Source organism: Melopsittacus undulatus, chromosome 6 (assembly GCF_012275295.1).
Source record: "Melopsittacus undulatus isolate bMelUnd1 chromosome 6, bMelUnd1.mat.Z, whole genome shotgun sequence".
NCBI classification, from domain to species: domain Eukaryota; kingdom Metazoa; phylum Chordata; class Aves; order Psittaciformes; family Psittaculidae; genus Melopsittacus; species Melopsittacus undulatus.
The window spans coordinates 50109080-50131443 of NC_047532.1; the positions used below are offsets into that span (position 1 = coordinate 50109080).

The following is a 22364-nucleotide window of genomic DNA, read 5'->3' on the forward strand; positions in this document are numbered from 1 at the left end:
AATGTATCCCCGCGCCCCACGGGCGGCTCAGTCCCAGCGTCTCCCGAGCCGGCACATTCCTCCTCTCAGCCGCGCCGAGCCCTTCAGGCCGGTCGCGTTCTCCCGACCTGCGGCCGCCACTAACGGGGCTGCCAACGACGGCTCCCTCAGGAAGAAGGGCCGCGAGCACAGCGCCCCCTCTCGCCCCGCCACCGTCCACCGACCCACTTCGGCAGCGGAGGGAGGGGCGCGGCCGGACTTGTTTCTCGGCGGAGCGATGCAGCCCTCCTGAGCCTGCGGTCGCCCCGCCGGTGGCGGAGGGTTACGGGGCGCTGTGAAGCGTCAGCACAGGCGGTGTGGCTTTTTCAGCTGTCGCGGCGGGATCGTGGGTGTTGTGTCCGTGCTTGCTACCTCCGCTGCGGTTCGCTGCCGCCGTCCCGCGCCTCATTCTGCTGTATCTGAGCTCTCCGCTACCGCTTCCCGGCGGGCTGGGGCTGCGTCTTCAAGTCGGCTTCCCCCTTAGCCTGGAGGCTCCCAATATGTACAGCATCGTCTGTGCTGTGAGGCACCAGGTACGGTGGGGCTGTGACGGCGGGACGCCCCGGGTGGCTGTCCCAGGCGCGGCCCGCACCGGCTGTAGGGGACGGGTGGCGGTATGGGGGGACAACGGACACTGTGGGGCTGGGGACAGTCGGGGGCTGCGCCGCCACGGCCCCGCTGCTCTTTGTTCGGCGCTGGCGCAGGGGTTTTGGCGGCCCGAGGCTGCCGGCGGCTGGGGCGGGCCCCACGGTGGCGGGCCTGGCCCAGCGCTCCGTGCCCTCCCCGCGCCCTCGGCGGGGGAAACGGGAGTCCGGCTGGCTCCGCGGCTTTTTGTTGCTTATTTGGGCCCGTTTCTCAAGGGCTGGCCACATCGCCAAGTTGCCATGCTCTTCAGGCGAAGTTGTGTGAATGGCCTGAATGGTGTGAGATGGATCTCTTCACAGCTGCCGACCTTCGTCCCACGGGGGGGTGCCGCGAGGGGAAGTCGGCCTTGCTGCCTTTTCCCCGCATGGGCACCAGCAGCTGGTGGGAATGCCGTGTAGCTCCCAGGCCAGAAATTCAGGTGTGCCTCATACGGGTGATTACTGTTCCAAGGTCAGGCGTAGTCTGCGCGCCTTACCAAGCACCGAGCTGCAAGTCACGTAGTGAAACCTTCCGTAAACCCTTTATAGTAAGGGTAGGAGGGGGTGACGGGAGAAAATCGCAGAAATCTTGGACTTCGAAAAAAATTGTTGTTTTGGGCTGAAGAACATGTGCTGGCAGCTGGTTGCCAATGTCACGGCCCTCCTTGCCATCTATACCAGTTCTAGGAAGTAGGCGATAACACAGTGAAAACATTGTGTTAGTCCACCTCAGTCCTAAGGAAAGGTGATGAGTATGAATGACCAGAAGGGGGTTTGGCGGGGGGGGGCGAAGGGGAAGGGAGGGAAGGTAGAGGTCCAGTATTTTTTGCCCGCATACACAGAGTTTGCACACGTTTTTAGAATTTTTCAGAGGTGTTTCAAGGTAAATACCTTTTAATTGGCACCTTCACTGCTCCTTCACCTGAGGTTCCCATAGACCTAAAAACTGAATTGGTTACAATTTTATGCAGGGTGGAAAAACGTTGATGAGATGAGAGATGAGGCATCTGAGTTATTTACAAAGGAGAAGGATAGCAAGACTGAGTGGTGGTAGATTAGCAGAAATTCAGTATCATGTCGCTTTCCTTGTTTGTTGTGGTTTGTGAAGGGGAGGATTTTTCTTTTTATTATTTTCCAGTGATGGGTGTGCAGACACCGCATTTATTCTCTTCTGTCAAGGATCTATAAAGTAAGAAACCAGGCAGGATGTGGTGCTTTGATGGTGAGATGGGTTTAATTTTAGAAAGCAGATTTTGTAGCCACAAGACTAACTCTTGTAGCAGAGGATGCAAGTCAGGGAATACTTTGCAGTTAGGAAATGGTACTTTAGCTACTGTAAATAATTTTGTTTGTCTAACTTTATTTTCTTCAGCTTAAGTTCTTAAGGAGCAGGACATAGTAAGACAGGCAAAACCTGCCCAGAATGGGGGGTGTGAGGCAACACTTGACACAAACAAAAATCCATCAGTTTGCTGGTTGTGTGACAGAGGTTTGAAGAACTGTGTGGAGGTGTGTAAGTAGAAAAACAAACAGGAAAAAAAGTGGGGGGAGGGAAAGAGCTCAGATTTTAAGAGTGCTTATGAAGCAGAAGGCAGAAAAAGAGGTGTAGATAAAGACTATGACGACAACAACAAAAAAGTACTTATGTGGAAAAGGAGAAGAGGAAACAGAACCAGTATGGAAAAGTGGCGTCATGAGCAGTGGTAAGACTTGGTGAAACAAAAACAGTGTTTCAAAAGAAGAGGGTTGGGAGGGGGGGAAGGGATAGCATTGGAAGCTGTACAAAATGGGCAGCTGGTGTGCTACAGTTCAGACTTGTAGCTGGAAAAGTAACATTCAAACATGAAACCTGCTTCTCAATTTTTTAAGTCTACATACACAAATGTGTGTTTGACAGATCTTTCTAGACTTGCTTTCTATAGAGGACAGTCCAAGTATTACACCTTCTTGGACTGCATCTAAAAGATTTAGAAAAATGTTCATAGTTCTTTTTCCTTCCCTTCAGTGATAGCAAATACTCCTTCCCTCTCCCCTCGTGGTTGAGGAGGGAAAACAGCTAAGCCTTGAAGCAAAATATAACAGTTTTGTTTACAAGTCACAGTTATCAATGAGACTAAATCTTTAGTGGACAACAATTGAAAAGTGAATATGCAAAACAAAAGCTATATAAATTCTGTGACTCTTTCAGTCACTGGTGTAAAGAAAGGGAGAGCCTATGTAGTGGTGTAAAGTAGGTTGATATATGTCTTGGTCTGTGGTGTTTATCTGGAATGCAGACTTGGACATGAAAAGATTGTGTGTTTTTACCATAAATAAATGCTAATTTATGAAAGAGAAAATTTGAGGATGCCCAGTTTTATCTTCTGATAGAAGTAATGGATTATGAGAAGTTGTAATTGTGACCTACATTTCTTCTGAACTGGGCCATGAAAAGCCAGAAAGCCCACAGCAACTGAAAAGCACAAAGTGTGTTTAAAGTATCTCCCCTAGTTGATCTATTACTTGTGAGTTGAAGAGATAACCAGCCTTTACCTGATAAAAATGTTTGGGCAGAATTGGCACAAAGCAAGGCTTTTGTTTACTTTTATAACGAAAAACTGCACATGGAAAGTACGAGTGGACTATACTAAAGACGAGAGTTGTCAGATGGGAGGAAAAACAACTACTACCTACCTGTGATGTTAGGTCACGGCCAAGGTGACTTTTGCCTTAGTATGTTGCTCTGGGACCTGTTGTCTTAGCACCTCACCTGAGACCACAGCTCATGTGTCCCCTGAAAGCAGCTCTGCAGTGGAGAGTCCTAGGGCAGGTTTTAGATCTTGGAAAAATTCAACAGTAATCATCTCGTGTCAGGTTTCTTAAATGTTGAAATATTTTCTGCAGTGCACTGCTGTTAAAGAAAATTTGTAATGAAGACATCCTAAATTTTAAGCACATTAATTAATAATGTTTAAACATGAAAAATAACAATTTAAAGTGTATTAATTATGACATTTACTTGCTCTTATAACAGCTGTTCATATTTCAATAATATTTGCAAGATATGTATAAGAGGATAGCATAGTTAACAATGAGAAGATTTAGTATCATTGTTATTTAGGTGAGTCTTAAATGCATCTCTAGATGTATATACAGTGAAATGGAAAGATGAGCTTAAAGGGAGAAAAATCCTCTTCTGGAAGTTGGTTATGTGTTGTGAATTTATCTCTGAGTGTATTATGAGCCATGACTCTTTCATGGTCCGGAGGTACATACATACAGCAAGTGAAAATATCAGTCTGTGCATAACAGTAAGTGTTTAGGAAACACAGTTATGTTTAAATCACGCAACTGGCCAGACATTTGAGTACTGCATTCCTTTCATTGAGTACAGCTGTATCAGTGCAATGTACCACATGAATGCTTCATGGCTTCTGGCCTGTCTCAATCCTCTGCATTGTTAATGCCTAACATGACTTTGCACCTAGCTTTCTTTACAGTGAGGGTGGTAAAATACTGGTACAAGTTGCCCAGAATGGTGATGGATGTGCCATCCTTGGAAACATTCAAGGCCAGGTAGGATGTAGTTCTGGGCAACCTGATCTAGTTGAAGATGTCCCTGCTTATGGCAAGGGAGTTGGACTAGATGACCTTTTTAAGGTCCCTTCCAACCTAAACTATTCTGTGATTCTATGATCAACTCTTGATTGAAGGTGGCTCAACAGGAATATCAATCTTAAATATTAAAACTAGAATGAAAATCTAAAGTTTATATATCACACTAATTTTTTGCTTTATTAAAAAAAAAAAATACAGGAAATAGACCTGCTCTCCAGAATTTTCTGAAATTGAATGCATTGTTTCCATTCTGTAATGCTAATTCTCTAGCTTTAGCATGTTTAAATAAGTGTGTTTTTATTGAGCTTGAAAACTGATAATTTCGGAGGCATCAAACTTCATACTTTGCCTGTCTGGCAGTGATCTGTAAACATCGTACTTGGTTTAAAAATGCAAAATCCAGGAAAATTATTAAAAAAGCAGCTGACAGTTCTTGATGTGGTGAGCTAAAAGGGATTATCAGCAAGGGGTGGGGGGGAGGTAATGGCAAAATGAGTTAGAGTTTTGAAGTAATTTTAAGAAAGGAGTCTGTTTGCCATATTTGTTTATAACCTTCAATGCAGAAAAAAATGCAGCATTCTTAGCTTTTGATTGAATTTTGGCTTATTATCTGGCTCTTGTTTTTGCAGTATATACCAAACTAAAAGGAATGCGAAAGTAATGAATATGCTTGTGCTATTTAATGCTATTTTGAGTAGTAATATTAGCTGTGGGTCACATGCAGCAGTATTGAAACTTTGTGGCAATCGCTAAGACCCTCAAATTCTTAGATATTTGCATTGGACAATATGATTAGGTGCATGAATGCAAAATGTGTGGGATTGACCTCATGCACAAAGGAGGGCTTTAAAAGACAAATCTTCCATTTCAATCCAGGATTATTTTGGATGTCTTTTTTAGGTCTTAAAGGTTGTAAGAAAGTACATCAGGCAAAGTCAAAACATTGCAGTTGTTCTTCTGTTACAGTAGAATGTAACAAAACATGTCCAGAGTTGTAAACTGTGAGGATGATTCTGGAATTTAGTTGAAAATGTTGGAATAATTGTCATGTGACTCTGTTTCAGTTCAGGTGAATCTTTGGGGAAAGTCTGAACATGAGACTGTTTCTGGTTTTGAGAAGTGAAACTTTGACTGCTTTAGAAACTGGAATGGTTATACCAGTTGTACCAACAAGAAAAAGAGTGACTTCCAAATGCTTAGTTAAGTATTTGGGAAACAGAGCTTGGTTTTAGTTTCATAACTTGCCTGTAGGATTATAAGAAGAATATATATTTAATCCATGAGATTTTTTTCCTAGCAAAGTATTCTGACATTAAAGTATGTTGTAGAAAGTTGTAGTCCCTAGGGTACTGTTCCTACAGTCCTTCCTGCATTTCAGGGGGTACTACAATCCAAACAGACACCACTGTTGCTCTGGAGCAGTTGTTTCCTTCTGCATACGTGTTGTGTCTTAGTAGCTAAACTGATTCCTTGTAGGAGGTTATCTACCTTTATCATTGCAAGAAGCTGTTAAAGATGGAAGCAGTTTTCTGATAGAGCTGGTATATAGTGGGATAATGCCTCCTGCAGCAATTGATAATCAGCCTCTCCTGCTGGAGCTGCTGATCTACTTCCAGACCAAGGGCAGTGCAATTCCTGCCAAAATGATCGCCATGTGTAAGCGCTGGCCAGGCAGTAGGGTCACGAGGCTCTCTTGCTACAGCATGGGTGACTTAATTTTTGACGAGGAGAAAAGAGCTGCACCTCTTCATAGGAAACCTGATTCCCAGTGCGGCATTCGTTCTGTAGGTACAAATATAGGTTTGAAACTGCAGTGAGAAACTCAAGTGGATGAAGTGACTGATGTTTTCCTGAGGTGGCATCAGGGTCATGGAAAGTTCCAGAGTGGGTGTTTGTTACCTATTCCCTCCCTGCTGCTCCTCCTCTTCTCTCCTCCCCCCCAGAAAAACCCAGCATAAACAGCCCACCCACCTGCAGAATCCCAGCAAAGCTACTCCAGTTGCAGAACTTGACCAGAACATAACAGTTTCTGTTTGCAGGGTAGCAAAGAGACTTTTTTATCGAAGAAAGTTGTCATTGAAATAGTGATTTCTGACTTTATAAGGTTGTGGGGGGGGGGTTGTTTGGGGTTTTTTTTAGTTTTTTTTTTTTTTTTGGAGTACTGGAGACTGGAGATATGCCTAGTCATTTCAGACATACCCTTAATCCATCTCCAGTCCATTTTAAGCATTCAGTAGAAGAAGGATATAAGTAGATGAGTACAGGAAAAGCAAAAGGTAGGAGGCATGGGGATTGGTTTCTTTTTTAAAATGTAGTACTTTTTGTTGTGTTACTTAAGAGTTAACTACTATTGCAAGCAGCAATAATGATCTGGATATAGGAAGTGCTGAAGATTATAGTTGGTAAGGAATTATCTAAAAATGGGATTCAACTGTTAGAACATTTTATCCAAGCACAAATTTAGCCACTTTTTTGTCTGTGGATGTAAAATTGATGTGGTTGACTTCTCATTATGCACGAGAATGTATTGGTGTCAATAGGTTCAGGCTTTTTTCCCTTTTGTGTGTGTGTGAAAACCATGTTTGTTTGGTCCAGGAACTTCTATTTAAGACAATATTAAAGTTTCGCCTGAAATATATGGTAGTACTCTCTACTGTCCTTTTACTTTATGCCTTCTCCTTTATTGCAGATTATGATGCATGATTATCACAGAAGAAATTCATGTCTATAGCTTTTAAGGACTTTATTACATCATCTTCAAGCCTGATAGTTTTGGAATCCATATTGCATCTTCAGAGACCCATCTGCAAAGACACATCTGCTTTTGCATTTCAACAAACATCTTCCCTGTTAAAAGATACTGAAATTAAGCGCTCTGTTTTAACGAAGTAATACCATTATATTAAGATCTCCCAGTTAAAATTTTACTGTCGTACATTTGCTAGGTAAGTTGATACTGTTAGTTGTGTATACAATAGTTAATACCTTTTCTAAAGTTCTGGACTTTAAAACCTTTCTAAACTAAAACACCACAGAAGAAAGTGTATACAAGTGGATAATGATCTTTGTAAGTAATATTATTGTTGCCAGTTTAGGGTCAAGTGCTTTCAGTAATAAGTGAATTTAAAATAAATGGACTGACACTAGAACTGGGATGGGGGAGGGTGTTGCCAATTTTGCTACTGATTTTTGCTCTCCTTTTTTTCTATTTTGGGGTTTTTTTGTTTAGTTTCATCTTAAGAGTTTTCTTAAGCTTGAGGTGGAAATCATTGCTGGTAACATTATTAGCATCCTACATGTACTGTACTTTTAAAATGTTGATGAAAGTATACTTTTGCGTATATTAGCAAAAAAGGAAATTACCAAATCTGATCTTTGTAGAGGGGAATGAAGCTTCTTGTATAATCCAGTGCTTTTCAGCTTGCTCCTATGGAGTTAGCACAGATTCAGCATGTAGTTTTGAAGTCGGTACCTACTGAAGTGAATATGTTAAAAGTTGTGGTTTCAAGTGCTGAAAACCATTAATCCAGCCAATCCAAAGGTGATCAACATGTGCTGATCAGCAGTAGGACCTCTCTAGGCTTTTTTGAGATTATTTTTTTTTTTAGTTCCTCATGAATGTTTGTGTGTTAATAGTACTTTGATTCTAAAGCAAATGTTGTATTTGTAAGCTTTATACATTGTGTTTTCAGCCATACCAACACAAAAATGATTCCCAATGGATATTTGATGTTTGAAGATGAAAACTTCATTGAGTCATCTGTTGCCAAACTAAATGCTCTGCGCAAAAGTGGTCAGTTCTGTGATGTCCGTCTCCAGGTACTTTTTTTTTCTTTCAGAATATGGTGATTGAATGTGTTGGGTTTTTTGTTACATTGTGTAATGCTATGTGCCTCATTGACTGTGAGGCATGAGATTTTAGAGTCTGATTTTTATGAAAAATGTATACTTTAATATCCCAGATACACTTTGAGAGAAGCAATGCTAATATTTTTTCAGGTGTTGTAAATTGGAGACAGTATGAATTTGAAACATTTATTTTAACTTTGACATTCACTTGGCTAGGCCTTTATACTATTATAATACAAACATAGTTTAAGAAAATTCTTACCAGCATGTGGGTTTCTTATTTGTGTTTTAAATAAAGGTATGTGGACATGAGATGTTGGCGCACCGAGCCGTACTAGCTTGCTGCAGTCCCTACTTGTTTGAAATCTTCAATAGCGATAGTGATTGTCATGGAATTTCCCATGTTAAATTTGATGATCTCAATCCAGAAGCTGTTGAAGTTCTGTTGAATTATGCCTATACTGCTCAGTAAGTAATTTGCATAGGAAGTAAAGAGAGCAGACTTTCATTTAAAAAAAATCAAAATAATAAATATTAATTTTCAATAGGTTAAAAGCTGATAAAGAACTGGTGAAAGATGTATACTCTGCAGCAAAGAAGTTGAAGATGGAGAGAGTTAAGCAGGTACAGCTCCCACTTCTTCCAGAAATATATTCCTCTTTCTCAAGCTGACTGCATTATGCTTTTTGGTGTTAATGAGACAAAGAATTATGTTTCTGTTTAAAATGTGCTCAGTGGATAAGCTTCTTTAGATGTTCATTAGAATTACATTGTTTAGAGTGACATCAATGTGTATTATTTCCACTTGTGTAATCTTTGTGCTGAAGGATTCTCTGAAGTTGTATATTTGTGCACCTGTATAGTCCTAGCTGGTTACTTACTTTCAGGGTTGTGGAAGCAGTGCTGTGCTTGGTTGCATTGGGGGCATAATTAATCCTGTAAATCTGTGGCAGTATATAGAAAAAGAATAATTCACACACTCCTGAAGATACGCTTGGTAGCGCCTGACTTTAAGAATACTTTCTCTTGCTGCAAATGGGGATACCTTTGACAAGGAAATAGGGGTTCTTATCTTCACTTGACTACAGATAAGCAGTTTTGAATAGGTGTTCAATAGAAAGGCATGGGGGTCAATGTATGTGTGAGAACTTTTAAATGTGTATATCCGTATGGAAGGCAACATTTTGTTTATAGCTCTAGCTCAGGGAGAGGATGCCAACAAGTCAGTCACTATTCTGCAGTTAGAAAAAAAGCCATTGTTATATGTTGGGAAGGATAATTTAAATGTATAACAATCTTATCTATGTGTAAACTAAGATGCGGCCTTTTTTTTGTAAAAGGTTTGTGGTGACTATTTGCTCTCCAAGATGGATGTTCAGAGCTGCATCTCTTACCGCAACTTTGCAAGTTGTATGGGAGACTCACGTTTGTTGAACAAGATTGATGGCTACATTCAGGAACATCTTTTACAGATTTCAGAACAGGAGGAATTTCTCAAACTTCCACGGTTAAAGGTTAGCTTAAGTTTGTAGATGTCCTTCTGGTATGCGATTTCCAAGAAAGCAACCCGAGGAGCAACTATTACAGCTTCCTTTTGGGGAGTAGGAACAGTAAAAGTCAATAGGTGCACTGACTTCTACCAACAATGCGGATATTCTGTATCTGTTAACCTGAACAGTAGAGAATACATGCTGTCATCCTTTCTGAGCATAAAATGTAACTGCAGATGTACTTAAATGTGCTTCCTAGTTTCAGTGGCGTGGGCTGAAATCTCCTTGTAGCTGGTGTTTTCTAGCTCTCTGGTAAAGCAAGAGTAATGTTCACTACATAAAGTACAGTATGCTACAAATACAGTGATAATATCTATAGACTAAATCATCTTTCTCTCTTCTAATTAAAGCTTGAAGTAATGCTGGAAGACAATGTTGGCCTACCTAGCAATGGCAAACTGTACACAAAGGTAATCAACTGGGTACAGCGCAGCATCTGGGAAAATGGAGACAGTCTGGAAGATCTAATGGAAGAGGTTAGTCTTTAAGAAAATGGGATTAAACATAAAAAAAAAATAAATATGAAGGATGATCCCATGATCCCTTTTTTTTTTTCTTTCACTTTTTTAACTATGACCCTAAAGAATTTAAATTTTACTGTAGGTACCCCTAAGCTGAGAAACTGGGGGGGTGTTCAGGTGAGCTGAATGAACTGTTCAGTCTGGTCTTCATCTTTCCTTTTTTTTTGCTCACTATGTGCTGTATAGTAACCTCAAAGTGGCGTGTATCTTGCTTTAGAACTGGGGAGGTGGTACTGAAAGTTGCTGTAGATTCTTGATGTTTTCCTTTGCAGGTTTTGCTTGTAAATGCAAAGTAGGTAAAAGCTTCTAATGGTTGTTCCTCCCCGTTGATTTATCTCCCCATAGGTTTATTAACAAAACTAGGATACCAAGGCTGAAGAACCAAGAAGAAACCTCAAGTGTATTGACACGTACAGAAGCAGCAGTCCTGCCCCAGTTCTCCTAAGAAAATCCGCTGTGGGCAGAGAACGATGATGATGCTTTAATGGTGTTTACTTACTCCTTTACAGGATACATTATTTTTAAAGTTGTGTGTTTATTAAATGGCTTTGCTCATAAATACTTATACTAGATATAGCTTGGGCAGTGTATAATGGAAAACTTAGTGGGGAATCTAAACTTTTAATTGGCTAGAGACAATGGACCTTACAAAATCCCCTGAAACATCAACATTTTCCAAGTCTGTTACTAGAGGCACAAATGATCTTCGGAAACACTTGTGTAGGCAAAAGTACATGTTGATACTGTCGTATATTATCAAGTGTATATTCCCCCTTGGAAAAACTCATTTTAAAAGCTTCGATCATGCTCAGATGCGTTTCATTGAAACAGTTGCATCTGATGTTTATTTGTGGCAACAGTTTCCTCAAGAACTTAAATTTATGTTGTCTTCCCTCATTCCCATACCTTTCTTTTAGAGTCCACTCTTGGCTTCTCTTAACATCTTTTGATTGAGATAAATATGTGTATTTTTCGAAGCAGAAAACTTGTTTGCGGGGATAGTGAAAATGCTTGCATGAGATTGTGAAATTGTGTAATTCTGCACATTAATGTACTTTTTGCTTGTCTAATGTTTCTGTGCTGGAAAAACAGTAGATGTCCTTGGAAAACGAAGATTTCTCTCAAGCTGAGAAAGTAAGGAACCTCATCCCATGTTTGAAGATTGCCACCATGACATCTGCTTCCTTTTAGTTTTGTCATTCTGCTAGATTGAGATGACAAGAAGTATGCTGGCGACTGCCTTTTGTAATCTGCCTGTAGCTAATAGCAGTGGAGACAGTAGCCATATGGGTATTCTGTTGTTGTTTTTGCAGGTTCAAACGCTGTACTACTCAGCTGATCACAAGCTGCTTGATGGAAATCTGCTAGATGGACAGGCTGAGGTGTATGGCAGTGATGATGACCACATTCAGTTTGTGCAGGTACAAATTGCAGACAGTCTCAGGTAACCCCAGATAGACTGGAGCAGTTTACAACACAGCTGAAGTCTCGTGTACTGTTAGCAGAGAAAGCAGCAGTAGCTTTAATGAAGAAATAGGTGATGAGAAAATATCGTTCTCAAAACTGCTGGAGGCAATGATTTAGTCTGTGTTTCCAGTTTTTCAGCAGACTGACTGCAAGTCTTTGCAAAACAGAGTGCTTGAGGTTTGACTTCAAAATAAATCTTAGGCTGTTAGAAGAAAGAAGAGGTAGAAAAGCAGCCAGCTGTAGCAAGTCAGCTGTGGCTTTGTAGACATATTCAAGAGACTGTAAAGAATCACGGACTGCTTGGCTTGCAGTGGAGAATGCATCTGTTAAATTTTGGCACAGAAAAAGATCCCAGACGTGAGTTCTAATCCTTCAGCTGTCAACATCCATTTCTTTTGTTCAGCTGCACTTTAATGCGCAAGAGAGATTTTAAAAGCAGCAGTTAAGTAACGTCTCATCTGGAGATAGGCAGTACTCTGTGTACAAATCAGAATTGTGCTGAGGGTTTTTTTTGGTCTGTTTTGATACTTTTTTTTTCCCTAGCCAGATATAATAATTCTCTACTCTTGAAAATCAGACAGCTTAGCACTACAGAGGCTGTTTAAGAAACAAAGAATAATAATGGGCTAATAGATGCAAATTGTCAGTTGCTTTATACAAATTAAGGTTGTTTAAATTCACGGAGTTAGAAGCAAATATGTTGGAATATTTTAATGCATAACAGTGGAATATGCTGATGCAAAAGTAATTTCTGAAATTTTTAGCTAATGTTTATGTAAAACACTATCCCAGAACATGGGTTTTAGAAGTGAAAAGAGAGGAAAATGAAAAGGCAGTTAATTTTCCAGTTTCTTGGTTGTTTTTAGTAAGCCTTCACCACCTTTGGCTACTACTTGCAATAGATGCTGAGAGGTGAACATGCAAAAAGTTCATTTTCAGAAATAAGGCCAAGAGTTCTCAACTTTTATGCAATCCTTAATGATAGTAAGAATTGCCAACTTCAGCCATTCTAAACAGTTGAGAAAACTAACACCAGAAAACCCATAGATGACAGCCCTGGAAAAATTTTAACTCTTAAATCTTTTAATTACTAAACTTTGTAATTTCTGTAACTGTCGAGGCAATTTAGGGATAAGAATAAGCTGTTAATTGGATGAAGATTTGGAAATAACAAAAATGTCATCCACAAAGGAACTGATTTTCATGGTGAGCTGAGTATAGCAATCAAACTCTTATGCTTATCTATGAGTTAGATGATGTATTTCAAAAGTCATATGACAGTTTCCATACAGATCAGACTCCAGGGAACTGCAAGCTTTGTGGACTTGATATTGTGGTCATAAACTTTGCTGCTAAACCAAGCAGACAGAACATTAAAACTTGTGTTTGGTTCTTACGATTCAGAAAAAAATGAACAACCCAACCAATTGTGCAGTGTGCTCTGAAATGTGAAATGGGGGCGGCGGGGAGGGATGCAAGAGGGTGGGATGTCATAGTTGAGCAAAATAATGTAAGCTATAGTATAAATGTAATTGAAGAAGAAAAGAAAGCAGAAATCTGTTAGGTATCAAGGGAGTATAAACCAAGAAACAGCTAATCTGAGCACAGAGGGCAACTGAGGCGAAATAAATTTCAGGGAATGAAGAGAATAGTTAATTCACTTCCAAATAGCATTGTAGTTAACCCAAGTTCCAGAAGCAGAGCTTGTGAGTGAGGCTTCTAGTTAGTATCTCAGTTCTCTCCAAATGGATGTAGGTTTTTCCTTCCACTTGAAAACCTTGCTAGTAACTCATACTCTCTTCTAAGAATTTGAAATTATTTCTCGTCAGACACCAGCAGTATAAAGCTGTCACAGGATGAAAGGATTACCAGGATAAGATGTAGGGTGGTTTTTGGCCACTGTTGCTGAGTAGGCAAGATGTTCTGTTGAAAATGTAGGTGTGCTATAATTGATGCTCTGCGGAGGTGGTAGCCTAAGTGTTCTTTTGAATAGTTATGTGTTAGAGAAGCAAAGGAGGAAGGAGGTGTAGTCTTTGGCTAGGTCTCTGTAGCTGCCTTTTGATTTTGCAGAAGAAGCCACCACGTGAGAATGATCACAAGCAGATTAGTAGCAGCTCCTCTGGAAGTCTTTCTCCAAATGCTACTCTTCAGAGTCTTAAACATGAGTGGAAAATCATTGCTTCAGAGAAAACTTCAAGTGAGTAACTGGGGCAGGGTTTGTCTAAAAGATGCGTCTGGTATTGTATACCTACCACTTCCCACTCCCTGGACATTTTCTTCAACAACTGTAAGGAATGCAGAAGTACCTTTTCCTGATGATGCAAGTCAAATTTGCCTAGTAGTCTGTGGGATGTTTCTAACATAACTGGGGTCTAACTAGGATCACTTACATCTTGATTATTTATGTGCAGGCTGTCCCAAATCTCATGGTGTGTGTAATTTACCCAGGAAGTCATAAGGAGCTAGGCAGCCTCTAATTTACAGAGCTATTTGGTGTATGTGTGCAAGGCACCTTTCTTTTACCACATCTTTAGATTGCTGTCTTATGTTTTTGAACACTGCATTAGTAAGCTAAACCACATATTTTTCAGTAGCTATGCAAATACTTGGAACCAGTAATGAAAAGAAATAAAGTTTTCACACTTACAAGGGGAGAAGCATAATCTGATGACTGTAGTTAGTATCCACTTAAATTCACCTAAAATTTTATTATATTCATGGTCTCTCCTTTTCTCCTGACAACAGGTAACACCTACCTGTGTCTAGCTGTTCTGGATGGTGTGCTGTGCGTGATATTCCTGCATGGCCGTAACAGCCCGCAGAGCTCTCCAACAAGCACACCACGACTGCTGAAGAGTCTGAGTTTTGAGCTTCATCCAAACGATGTCATTGAGAAGCCTATGTCTCCAATGCAGTATGCTCGCTCTGGACTGGGCACAGCTGAACTTAATGGCAAACTGATTGCTGCAGGTAATAGTATAACAATTCTTTAAACAGCCTGCTGGGTTGGGAGTTGAGGGCAGTTACTTCCTAACTGTGTATGCTATATTGGAGTCAGTGTTCTTCAGTGTTGAAGCAATTGGTCTTCGGCAATGTGGTATCATATAACCTTTTGCTTTTAGGTGGATATAACAGAGAAGAGTGTTTGCGCACAGTGGAATGCTATGATCCGCAGAAGGATACTTGGACTTTCATTGCACCTATGAGAACACCCAGAGCTCGGTTCCAGATGGCAGTTTTAATGGTGTGTATTGGGTGGAGATCACATGAAATGTAACTTTATGTAAATGTAGGTGGGACAAACAGGGCGAACTTCACAAAATGGTAACAGATGTTGCTTCATTGTAGTTACATAGTTACTAAAGTGCTAATGATTTTTGCTGTGTACTTAGATGTGAAGCACCTTATTTTTTTCCATTTAGGGGCAGCTGTATGTTGTGGGTGGGTCAAATGGTCACTCTGATGACTTGAGCTGTGGAGAAATGTATGAGCCAGAAATAGATGACTGGACTCCTGTTCCAGAACTGAGAACCAATCGCTGCAATGCAGGTAACACATCTACAGTTGATTGAATGGGTTTTTAAAAATATATCAATTTATTAGCTTACCTAATTATCTTTTCCTATATGAATAGGAGTATGTGCCCTGAATGGAAAACTGTACATTGTTGGTGGTTCAGATCCTTATGGCCAAAAAGGACTTAAGAACTGTGATGTGTTTGATCCCGTAACAAAATCTTGGACAAGCTGTGCTCCCCTCAATATCCGTAAGTTGGCTGTGTAGTGGGTAGGGGAGGAGTGATTGCAGACCTGCAGGTTTAAAACCAACCAACACAAAAAACTGTTTAAATATCAGCTGCTGTGGCATGGTGTTAGTGCATGACTTCTGTGCTGAGCACTAACTCCTGGCATTTGATCGCAGGGAGACATCAGTCTGCAGTGTGTGAGCTGGGTGGATATCTGTACATAATTGGAGGAGCAGAATCCTGGAACTGCTTGAACAGCGTAGAGCGTTACAATCCAGAGAACAACACCTGGACACTGATCGCACCCATGAATGTGGCTCGACGAGGAGCTGGAGTGGCTGTCCGTGATGGTATGTTTCCATGTGCTTAAACAACCTCTTGCTTGATGCTTAATGAATCTTTCATGTTTAGCTATAATGCAAGTAAAATACAAAGCTTCCTTCTTTCCCAGCAAGGAAACAATATAGTAAGAACCTGGCTATGTCTGCCTCCAATTTTAATTAAAAATTGTAACCAGAAAAACATAAAACCTCTAGTTTTTGTTCTGGGGCATTCACCCCTACCTGTTTATTTTTTAAAACATCACCGTGCAGTTTCTAGAGGTGCATCTGCCTGACTTTGGACATTGCACTTACTCTGAAATAACTTCCAGTCAGCTTGAATGATCCAAAGCAGATCAATACTGTAACTTCAAACCTTAAGTAAGGCAAAGGTTTCTAATGGAAAACCTGAAGTTCCTTCATTTTGGCTTGGTTTGTCTGCCCTGAAAGGAGGGGCTATGTTTGGTGACAGGCAGTGCTTAGCAGTGAAATACTCACTTTGCTTCCTTTTCCTAGGAAAACTCTTTGTTGGTGGAGGCTTTGATGGCTCTCATGCGGTGAGCTGTGTGGAGATGTATGACCCTGCTAAGAATGAGTGGAAGATGATGGGAAGTATGACTACACCGAGGAGCAACGCTGGGATTACAACAGTGGCAAACACTATTTATGCAGTTGGGGGATTTGATGGCAATGAATTCTTGAACACGCTTGAAGTCTACAATCCAGAGTCAAATGAGTGGAGCCCCTACACAAAAATTTACAAGTTTTAAGGAAATTAAATTCTCTCTTCAAACTAACAGGCTTAGTGATGTAATTGTGTTTTAGTCGAGGTACACATGTGAATAGGGTTGGGGAGGGCATAGATGTTGCCAACAGCAACACAGAGCTTTTGCATATTGCATATTAATGTGCTGTACATATTTGTTTTGGAGAGAATATCAAGATGAAGGGGGTTTGTGTATTTTTCAGTTTTGGTTTAGGGTTGAGTTTTTTAAGATTTTGAAGATAACACAGGAAAAACTGGACTGGGCATATTATTGCAGGAGCTTCCCCCAGTGTTTGTTTTGTCACTTTGCACATTAGATGGCTTTTCCTGTAGGATGTGTTCTTGGGGCAGGAAGTGTAAGTAAGGTTTATGGGGGATAGTTTTTTTTCCATCAGGCCTTGTTTTCCTTCAGTAACTGGAACAATCTGTAACAAGAAGCCTTATTTAAATAAATATAATGGCTATTTTTTTTATTAAAAAAAGCTGACATACCTGCCAATACCTTATCTTTTATGATTGCCTTTTTATAACAGTTTTTATATACTCAGCAGAGTATTTTATCTGTTGAAATGAAAATGGCAGATAAATGGTTACTGAAGCAAAAAGACAACCTTGGGGTTCATAGAGACTGAGTGGGACAACTGATTTACCACTGTACATGAGCTTCTGAGCTTTTGCCTCTGCTACAGTATTGTAACTTAGTACGCAACACCTTTGTTAGAGCTGAATAGAGTTTCTGAACATAACATAGCTGTGACTTTCTAGGGTGGGGAAATTATTTTGGCTCCAAATATTTTGGCAAAAACGGCAGAGGGTGCTTTCTGTACAGCAGTTTTGTTACTCTGGGTGAGCTAACCTTTGTAAAACAAAAACATTGGTGTGCGGGTTTTCTCATGGTTATTAAATTCTGCCCAGTTGGCAATGAAAATGCATTAATCTGGTTAGTAACTGTCTTATTTTTCTAATATTATAAGCTGAAAGGGTGACAGAACACAACTTGACTCTGTATGTGCTCAAAGTACTATGTTTTAGTTCACTTTCTCTATTCCTATGGATAAAATGTTGGTTAGGATGACTTGGTGTCTAATGTGTAGTGCTGCACATCTAACTTCTAGTGCCAAAACCAGCACTGACTGCTTGCTGCTGATGCAAACACATTAAAGGTACCTTTTGGGAAATCCTTGCACCCCAGGGCTGCGGTGGTGTGTCTGTGTCCTCTTCTTTAACAAGGTGTAATTTTCAATTAGAAGTTTGCAATGCTATAACAGACCTTTCAAATGGATGTAGCTGCAGCACAAATAATAGATGTTTAACTGAATCCTCTTCCTCAAAGTAGAAGAGGGTTAAAGTATGATGTACACCTCCTGCCAGCAACTTGACCATTACACGTACTTCTGGAAGGCAGAGGGCTCAGCGGCAGCAGTGGCTCCTATAGAACAACCTGCTGTTGCCTGAGGGAGATTTGCCCCCTCACAGGCTGCTCTAAGGCTCAGTTTCCCAAAAGCTCTGTGCAGATGAGAGTGTGGTGCTCCACAGGTGAGATGAGAAAGGGGCCAAAGGAAAGTGCATTAGAGTATGATGAAAAGAATCACCCCATACTCCTGTGAGGAGCTCGATTCTGTGGTCCTCAGCACTAATTAAGTAGCTTTAGTAAATTCAGCTACACCAGTGACAGCACTAATTTCAGCAACCATCCCATTCTTAGTTCAGCTTTTTGAACCCAACTCTAGTTATTTCATGTAACAGCAGGCAGTCCTGCTGAAGGGGAGCATGAGCAGACCACACCATCTCTACTGGATGCAGGAAACCATCAGACCAAAGAAATGCGCTGATTATTCCAAGGTGTAAAGCTGGATGCATTTGAACAGGAACAGTCAGTATGGGAGTAAGTAATAAAGTACTTGACTTCATCTGTCAGCTGTCCTCCCATACACTGTATCATAAGTAGATGTGACAGACATCCATCACATGGTTAAGCTGATCCAGTTTCTCAGATTTGGGATACAAATTACTAATGCAAGCTTATTTGTGCATAACTAACTTACTTCAGTGCTGGGATAAGAACTTAGATGGAAATAGCTCTTAAAATGCTTTTTGCTCCAGCACTAACTCCACTAAGCTGCTTCTCTAGACTTGGAAGCGTCTGGGGCCAAGAACTGCATCCACAGTAATTAGGCAAAGTGAAAATAGCTACTCAAAGAATGTAGAATTAACAGCAATTTATTGTAACAATAAATCATATTTTTACAATGAAGATTTTACAAATACATCAAAAAGTTAATATCAAAATAAACACTTCTAGAACTCTGCGGTCTTCTCATCTCTATACAAATACATACATAGAAGAGGTAGCTTCAAAGGCCACAGAAGCACTGAAAATGGCTTTTAGAAAGTTTCCATGGGCTTAAAGCAATTTTGAAAAGCAACAAAATCGGTTCAAAAAAGGTGGCACCTGGAGAGCAGATTTCTGCTGTATGAAGATTAAGCAGACATTTTAACAAAGGAAAAACATCCATTTCCTCTAAAAGAGGACCAGGACAAACATACCTGCATGACAGTGGGGGTTTGTTTTGGGTTAAAAAAGAAAAAAGATATGTATATATATGTATTAGCATAAATCCATTTCTTTCCCCATCTGCTGTCCTCTTATGTATCCTGTAGTTCACTACACAGGCTACATACTGGCATCTGCATGTTAGCCCTTCATGTCTGCAGGGTTAGCAAGCATTATGGGTATCTGGCTTGGGATTCAGCTGCTTTCCTTTCTGTTCTTTCAGAGCCCCAGGTGTCACAATATATCTTTTTTTCTCACTTGTCACTTCAGCAAATAAATGCCCTACATGGATTTTCCTATGTAACCATTAATGGCTCCAAACATCTGGAATTTAGAACACCATTCCAGCACATCTGCTGTGCACCAAACCAATTCCATTAGCTGGTGATTCTTAGCAGAAATCTTGACATTTCATGTATACTTGTAACTAGTTGCTTTTTTTTCCCTTCAAATCAAATACAAAACAGCACCATCAAAAAAACAGAAGGCAGATTTTTTTGGGTCCTCAAATATTTCCCCCACATACCCCAGAGAAGTTAGACTTTGCCTGGACAAGGGAAGTGCAAGGGGTGAGCAGCAGAGCTCCAAACCTTCATCCAGGTGTCACAGCCAGCCCCTGTTCTTGGCTTCTGTCTGAACTGATGCATGGCACTGCTTAATGGTATGTTCCAGCTGGACCAGCTGGCAACATCCAATTTCTAACTTTTTCCTAGGGAAGAGAAGATAAAAAGGTTATCAAGACCCTATGTATAGACAGGAATATGGCCCTGTATTCCTTTAAAACAAAGTTCAAAGGGATTCTAATACCATGCTTTAATTCTGTCAGAAACAGAGAATACTTGGTGCCTCTGGAAATCCAGACATATTTTTATCTTTATAACAAATGACCACATTTATTACAGAGCTGGCTGATCATTACGTGCTCCCAGCTGTATCCTGCAATGAAATCTTTAGAAAGGAGCAATTGAAGAGCCACAATGCAGTCATCAGTTTGGTCTTCTCAACCCAAACCTGAGCCTTTAATTATAAAAAGTTACTGGTTTTTATCCACTGTGTTTAAACTGAAAGTCAGTTACACATTTCCTACAGGTTTGTGTGTTGCAGATAGAAACAAATTCTCTCCACAGTTACAACATTGTCAGAGACTGATTTTAGGCTTCGGGAATAGTGTGATTTCAGTATTCACTGGGCGCAGCTAGTCCTGTTGCTCTCGCACTTGCTCGACATCTGTCACTTTCCAGATAATCTGTGGAGTGTCACCGACATTTTACAAGCTTATGCTTGCACAAGTTAAATATTGTTTAAATTAACTGGTCATAAAGGGACTTATGGTAAAATATTCAACGTGGGACACTGAGAAAAAAGTAACATTTTTTTGGAAACTGAAACCTCCCCTTAAGCATGCATTTACAGTAACCACAATGATTCCTGCCTTGGACCATATGTCAGGCTGGCAAACGGTGCCAAATGTTTAAATAGCAGCCAGTCAAGTTGAACACATGAGAAACCTCTCTTACTCCAAAGTTCTTCTGAAAGAAAGCAAAGCAAAGCTTCTATCCCTCAGAGTGCTTCAATAGTTGTTGGCAAAATGATCAGATCCAGGATGTTGTTTCCCTGTGTCCAATTTCATAAAAATCAGTGGGCAGACACTGAACTGCTGCAGGCCCTGGTGCATTTCTATTTACTCACACAGACTGACCAGTCTTCCCTGCGCAGTTTTGCCCATTTCCCAGCTGTGAAATGGCCAAAATACCTGCTCTTGTTTTTCTATTTGAACTTGGAATAAGATAGTAAACTAAAATTGGTTAATGGCAAACAGCAAGAAAAAAAAAAATCCCAAATCCTCATTTCTATATTTAAGCTTAAGTATTCTACAAACATATTTGCTATTGCAATTGGTGAGGAGAAAAGGAAAATAAATCAAAGCTTGCCACACAACCCCAATACTATACATATACATATATATTTAATACAATTCAAATTAAAGGATACTTTTAAAAAGGAAATGCACTTTATCTTCCCAGTATGTTTTGGCTCTCACAGGTAATGGAAGCTTGGCAGATCAGCCCAACAGAGCAGATTAATTCTGTATCACAAGCAGCAGTCTAAACATGTATCATTTCTCTGGCAATAGTCTACAACACTGGCACAGCTACACTGACAAAAGAACATCCATCCTCCTAATGAACGAGTGTCATTCATCAGCTAAAAACTGTACCTTGACTCAGTTTTGACACAGGAGTTAAGTACTACTGGGCAGCCAGTAGTAAGCACACAGTGTACTGGGCTATCAGTCAAGTCTGAATACAGAATGAGAGAGAACATAGAGATGCTTCAGCAATACAAGTTATAAACCCTCTGCAGCAGTGAGCGCCTTGAAAAGCTTTCACTAAGAGCTTCTAAAACTAGCACAGAAAAGCATCTCATCAGTTTCATTACCCTTACCTCAATTAAATTTTTCCCTACATCATTCTAGTGGCCACTGAGTAACAGTTAAAATGATAAACAATATGATACTACATGCAGACTTTTATACCCAAGAACAGTACAAGAGGTGAATCAAACGTAGCTACTGCATTAACTAGAAAGAAAGCTGATCAGGCCAAGAGAGGCTGTTCCTGTATCCTCAGTAACACACTGGTGCATGCTAGATTGTGGATAACTTACATTGAAACATGTGATACCACTGTGGGACACCCAGTTGTGCCAGGCTGGAAGAAAAGGGCATACACAGGCACTGAAAAAGACTCCCAAGAATGACGAAAAGGGACGACATTTGCAACTGATGCACCTAGTACTCTCAGAGAGCAGTCCTGTGCTTCACTGCTACAGCCTGTGTATCAGGACAACACATCAAACCCTTGCTCTGACCACACAACACTCAGAATCTGGCCCCATGGTTGGTAGGACAAGAAGAAGTGCAGGGTGCTCTCCCTAGCTAGCAGGGAATGCCTGGCCATAGGGATCAAGCATGCTGGCACCCCTGTGTCACTGCCCATTTCAGACCTGAGGCATCAGCATCTTCCCAACAGCCAGCTAACACAGTCACCTCCACCTCCTTTGCTAGTTTACTGTAAAACAGATGCATCAGGTAGAATAGCAAGAAGAGCAGTGCAAGAGTCACGCATTACTTTTAAGCGATCTACTTGGACACCCAGGCCTCCATAAAATAGATTTTCTTAGTTTTGACAAGATCATAGGCTTGCAAAAAATATTTCTTTCTACCACTTTCCCTTTACATCAAACTGTCATTTATTAAATGATACAAACTATTCACTGTTCAACAGTGTATCCTGGGCAACTAAGTCTTCACATTAGCTGCTTGCTATGCAAGCTACAGCAATCTCTCTGAAA

The 22364-nt window shown here is 40.5% G+C and overlaps 2 protein-coding genes across 4 annotated transcripts in view; one reads left to right on the forward strand and one right to left on the reverse strand.

The window, feature by feature from the left end:
- The first annotated feature begins 297 nt into the window (after positions 1 to 297).
- IVNS1ABP (influenza virus NS1A binding protein) lies at positions 298 to 17649 on the forward strand. Its single transcript, XM_034063603.1, has 15 exons — positions 298 to 551; positions 6928 to 7183; positions 7931 to 8057; positions 8386 to 8555; positions 8636 to 8711; positions 9428 to 9601; positions 9988 to 10113; positions 11472 to 11579; positions 13696 to 13822; positions 14371 to 14595; positions 14748 to 14869; positions 15048 to 15174; positions 15260 to 15391; positions 15547 to 15720; positions 16207 to 17649. The coding sequence occupies exons 3-15, from the start codon at positions 7947 to 7949 to the stop codon at positions 16458 to 16460; spliced, it is 1926 nt and encodes a 641-aa protein (XP_033919494.1). The 5' UTR covers positions 298 to 551; positions 6928 to 7183; positions 7931 to 7946; the 3' UTR covers positions 16461 to 17649.
- A 1011-nt stretch (positions 17650 to 18660) lies between these two features.
- SWT1 (SWT1 RNA endoribonuclease homolog) overlaps positions 18661 to 22364 on the reverse strand; it is a 37172-nt gene continuing 33468 nt past the window's right edge. For all 3 annotated transcript variants that reach the window (XM_031046706.2, XM_034063600.1, XM_034063601.1), the window contains one exon: positions 18661 to 19719. In XM_031046706.2, the coding sequence (XP_030902566.2) occupies positions 19614 to 19719 (106 nt within the window). In that variant the 3' untranslated portion in view covers positions 18661 to 19613. The remainder of the gene's footprint in view (positions 19720 to 22364) is intronic.